The 5,516-nt window shown below is 39.8% G+C and overlaps 1 protein-coding gene across 1 annotated transcript; it reads right to left on the bottom strand.

The window, feature by feature from the left end:
- Positions 1 to 982: 982 nt before the first annotated feature.
- On the bottom strand, positions 983 to 4,333 carry LOC132155318 (insulin-like growth factor-binding protein 1). Its single transcript, XM_059564203.1, has 5 exons — positions 2,951 to 4,333; positions 2,729 to 2,871; positions 1,782 to 1,910; positions 1,490 to 1,705; positions 983 to 1,445 (listed from the first exon to the last, which is right to left on the bottom strand). Exons 1-4 carry the CDS (start codon positions 3,285 to 3,287, stop codon positions 1,586 to 1,588), a joined length of 729 nt encoding a protein of 242 aa, XP_059420186.1. The 5' UTR covers positions 3,288 to 4,333; the 3' UTR covers positions 983 to 1,445; positions 1,490 to 1,585.
- Between the last annotated feature and the right edge of the window lie 1,183 nt (positions 4,334 to 5,516).

Below are 5,516 nucleotides of genomic sequence, written 5' to 3'. Positions count from 1 at the left end.
AATTTGGTTTGTCCGGATGGTGCTGTGCTGGTCTGGCTGTAGTTTGAGCATCAGCTGTGAGAGAGCGCTCCGGTACCGGTTCTGCTCCTGACACCGCAGGGCTTCAGCCTGGTATGAGCTCGGCTCGCTGCGCTTCAGGTGCTGCTACAACTTCACAGCTCTTTTTTGGATGCTGATCAATAAGGGGAATGGTCCTAATTCAGCTCTGCACGAGTTGTTTAGTGTGGATCTGTTTACTTTTAGGATGTTTTTACAAATTTGTGTATGCAGAGTTTCGATTTCCTCTTTTTCCAATTTTGAGAAGTCTTGGGTTTTTAGAGGTCCCCATATCTCGCTGCCATACAGAGCAATTGGTTCAATTATTGATTTTATATTCTCTCTCTGTGTTGCTCATTTTATTCTTGGTTTTTGAACAGTTTCTAGACTTTCATCAGTGCTGATCAGTGACCCCCAGCCAAAAGGATCCATACTTTGATTTTCTTTTCTAATACTGTTTTGGATGTAAGTAGATATAAATCATCTTTACCTGCAGTACAGAGTTGTTCACAAGCTACACAAGCAAGAAAGAGCTACTTTGTCTTTGAAAATTTAAAGTAAAAAATTTTAGTTTCTTAGACTGGATTGTAGGTAAATATCAACCCATTCAGCGGTCTTTGTGTTTTCTGTCTTACGAAGTTTCCTTCACAATGACTTCTGTTCAACAAACTACAAACAGAAAACTAAGAGATGTGTGATTGCTGAACTCACTGCAGGTGAAACACTGATTTCATCAATATTTTGTTTTATATCTGATGGGATAGCACTAAGGATAGCAATAAGATTAGATATATAGACAGTGTGTATATTTCTGTTTTCCTTTAGTTTAAGACGTATATCTGCATGTATAAGCATTGATTTGTATAAACAGTTATAATGTGATGCGGTACAGTAGACTATATTTGTGTTATGAACACTGTTCAACAGAAGATTCCTGTGCAATTCATACAGTCTCTAATGGTTTATTGAAACAAACTCTTGAGATTATATACATTACATTAATATTCAATAAAATAATATTTTCAGAATAAATACAGCAGCACTCTTAAATATGTTAAATGCATGAGTCCATAAAGGCGTCATGTCTAATGTGAGGTAGACATTTGGTTTAAATACATAGTCAAATATCATAAAGCAAACAACATTGAGTTTAAAAACAAATGGAATGGTTTACAGACTAATATCATCATCATCCAAATATCAACATATAATATCAACGTCCAAATAGGTTCACCTTGGACTTCTGCTGTGCAATTGCACACTTTAACTGAATTAAAGTGGTCAGGAAAAAGCACAGCGGACACAGACAGAATCAGAATCAGTCATAACATCAGAAGAACAGACGTGGTTTACGTGAGGAGTGAAGCTTTCTCTGAGCTTCTGAAGACCCAGATCTGGATCATGCTGAGGTGGAGTTCTAGTGATTGTTTCTAGTTCATATTGATTCTGGTAGAATTCTGTCAAAAACTAGTTCATAAATATTAGTCATATAACTAAGAATAAATATAGTACGGAAGGAAACCTAAGGTAAGTGAGCTGGAGCTCTGGTTCAGTGTGTGAGCTCCTGAAGACACTGGGAATCAGACGCCAGATCCTCACGGATTCTCTTCCCATTCCAGGACGACACGCACCAGCAGCGGGGGGGCTGGCCCACCAGAGACGTCTCACACTGACAGACAGACAGAGGAGAGTTAGTGTGACAGAAAGAGTTAGTGTGCTGTTTCAGGGTCAGGACAGACACACACCTGCCGGGTCTTGTAGAACCCGTGCTGGTCACAGTTGGGCAGGTAGAAGCTGGTGAACTTCTCTCCTAACGTCTGCTGGGATTCAGTGATGACGTCCAGAGCTGCGTGCAGCTCAGTGTGACACGGACCCTAGACAGAAACCACACAAACACATGATGGTCAACCAGAAGCACAAACCGACAGAACCATTATTCACGAGTTCACGCTTACATATAATTAGCTGAGGTATGGAATGTGTATTTGGCGTGCTGTCCGGGGAAGGGCTCCGAGCTCGGGAATGGCCCGAACCTAGAGTACCCCCCCTTCCCCGTCTAATTATAAAGTGAACTTGAAGTGAGGAGATGGGGTGGAGGAGGGATGCTGATAAACCGTCAATGGATAGAGGTAAGTCAGCGATATTTATACTATGGGATTGATTACTAGATTGTGGTCCACCTGTGTTGATTAGACTAAGTATCTGACGCGCTCCTCCCGATCTTTTTAATAAAACATCATTTCAATAAAACATCATTTAATGGATATTAGGCCAAAACTTAAGATTTATGTATTTAAATTACAAACCCATCCATTTGGATTAAACTCATTGATTGATTGGTGGATTGATTATGTAATTTTACTTAATCGTTAAACTACTGAAAAATGTTATTTTGGCAACTACCTGAAATAAAATATGTTTTATTTTAGTTAAGTTAACATTTTATTTAAAGTAACATAGTTATAGTAATTGTTGCAGTTTAACTTTAATAACCCTGTGGCAAATTTGTAACATTTAAGTTTATTACTTTTTGTTAAAACTGTTTAATCCAAAAAGATGGACATAAATCTTAAATTTAGGCCTGAACTATTCCTGTCACAAATACAAAGCAAACAGCTTGAAATGCAACAGCTTCAGCCAATAAAAGTGAAGCTCTTTCCTGAAGTATTACAGGATCTGCAGGTTTCAGTACCTGTTGTATCAGTTTCTTCCGGATGGCGTTGACTTTTGCCTTGATGCTCTCCTGAGCCTCCGCTGCGTCCCGTGGGTCCAGCGGCCGGTTGAGGCCCAGCAGGTAATGCAGCGAGTCCTGGTCAGACGTGATGTCTGGCTCATCTAGAAATGCATTCAGAGACAATCATGAGTCCTGTGACCAATAACCTATTGAAAACACACTCACTAACCAGAAACGCACCTTGCGTGTGGTCATACTCTACACAGACAGCGTGTCCGCGGGTCAGAGCGTGCAGCGGCCGCGGGTCACCGGGTCTAGGGACACAGTGCAGGCCAGCGCCGCAGGGAGCAGTATAAACGCCACAGGACTCTCCTTTCTTCAGCGCACAGGACATGCAGCATCCGCAGCCCGGCTCTCGCAGCACCTCTGGACAGTCCGAGGACACGGCGGGGCAGGAGTCCAGCTGCTCCGGAGAGCATGGAGCGCAGCGGATGGGTTCAGGCCCGATGACCGGAGATAGATCCACCGGACAGATGAGGACGCTCACCAACAACACAAACACACACAGCCTTCTCATAGCAGAACAAGCGATGCACTGAAGCCGATATCAACTGCGGTGTGCCAGATTTGCTCTCTGTGCATGTGTGCTGTGCTTTTATGCTGTGACATGGTGACCTCAGAGAAGTTAATCATTGACATGGCGCTCGCCTGTATTAATTATGCTGTTTTCAGTGCACAGGTTTACTCTGGTTGTGCAGACGTCAATATTTACTCTAGGACTAAGTGTGCGATACAGAACAACGCAACATCTGTGACCCATTTCACCAATAACAGGTTCATGATGATGCTGTTTATCATCTGCACTCTCAGAAAGTTCACTCTGATGTGACTATGCATCATTTAGGTACTAATTTGTTCACTTCAGGAGCTAAAAAGTACCTTTAAGATACTAATACAAACTTTTAGGGCTAAATAATGTACAAAAGTCTTCCTTTTGAAACCGTTCTGTCCCAGTGACAGCTTTCATATCTTGATTTCTGAGAGTGTGTGTTATAATAATAATGTAGCATATAATTAGAGATTAAAACACATATTTGCCTGTCACACAACAGGAGTTATGAGCGCACGTCTCAGATGTGTTTTTGACCACACTTTGAGCTGGGTTACAAAAACAAGGTCATGTGGTCATTGCATAACAGGAGGTATTCAGCCATCATAACATGTTTGTGATGAGGTGTCACACAGTAATTTAAAGTTCCTGGTGTAGTATTAGTAAATTTGGACACTAAGATCACAAGATGCATTAGGCTCAACTAATAGTTTAAGTTAGTTTGAAGACATCAGATTCATTAATGATTGAATCAAGCTTAATGTTGAGCACATCTTATGAGTTCAAGCTTTGCTTGTCATCTTAAACCAACACGGCTGATGTTTTTCAGGATTGCTGTAGGTCCATCAGTGCCTATATGCACACACACCATGAGCAAATCATTTACATCCCACCCACACAAGTTCATCCATAGATTGTGCAAGAAGAATGAAAACAGGCAATTGGAGATGGACAATTAAACTTCTGACTTTGACTTTGCTAGCTGGTGAAAAGAATATAATAAATTATAAAAATTAATGATGACATCAGACATCAAGAGAGGAGAAATTCTTAGCAGAAGATGTGTTCCCTCTGTTTTTGGTCTCAGGGATCTTCATTCAATGGTCAGCTCATGTGTCGAGGCCTTCTCGATGCCTTGCATCAGATTCACCTACAGAAACACAGATTAAACAAGTGATGCCCAAAGACGGCGTTTGACCTGCACCACAATGCCAAAAACAAAAAGAAACGTAATTGAAGCATGCCTTCAATTGTAATTTATACTTTTTATTTGTTTTATTTTTGCATTGCGACCAATCTAAGCAAACAACATCAAACGTGTAAAAAAAAAAAGAAATTAAATAGTGTTTTAATGAAATAAAAAAAATGAAAAAAAAAAACATGGGACACCTATATATTTCTCTATGCACTCTACATGTTAAATAGCCGTGTAAACCTGAGATATGAGCGCTGCTGATCCGTTGGCTTGTTTCTAAATGAACACTAAGGCAGTTGATTTTCTTGGCCGTCTTGAATGGTATCTAGTATGTTCCCTAAATTTTTTGAGGGTTAAACTGCAGTATCTGCTGTCATGTTAACATTACATAAAGTAGTTGAGAATTAATTAATATGACAGCAGAAGTGTATTAAGGGGTTTGGTCTTGTAATGCTGGGGTGAACGCAGACAAGAAGAGAGGGTTCAAATGCAGACATACATTTCAAGAATAAATATCACCATCATCAGATACAAAACACAGGAAATAGGAAACATAAAAAAACACAGATCAAACTGATCAAATTCAACAAGAAACCATAAAAAGACAAGACCAGACAATAAACACAGGAATCATAGGGCTTATATACATGGGGTTAAGTGGACTAACTATATGCACCAGCAAAAATCAAGGGGTAAGCAGGAACAATGCAAAACTACAAACTAAAAGTCTACAAAGAAAAAAAAATGCACATGGACAAACAGAAATGACACATTTACTGCAATCAAACAGAAAATCAATAGACCATTGTTCTTAAATACTCCCTTTATTACAAAATCTTATATTGCTCAAGTTTACACTGTTCAAAGGACAGTATATCATACATTGCTGTATTTACAAAATACAATTCTGAATATCAAAGAGCTAAAAGGCAACTGACTTCAATCACCACAAGCATCAAATAAGGCAAGAATACTGTATCGACAGTACAGAGAGCGATTGA

The sequence above is a fragment of the Carassius carassius genome, chromosome 12, assembly GCF_963082965.1.
Source record: "Carassius carassius chromosome 12, fCarCar2.1, whole genome shotgun sequence".
Taxonomy (NCBI): domain Eukaryota; kingdom Metazoa; phylum Chordata; class Actinopteri; order Cypriniformes; family Cyprinidae; genus Carassius; species Carassius carassius.
This window is presented reverse-complemented; position numbering and strand designations above follow the sequence as displayed.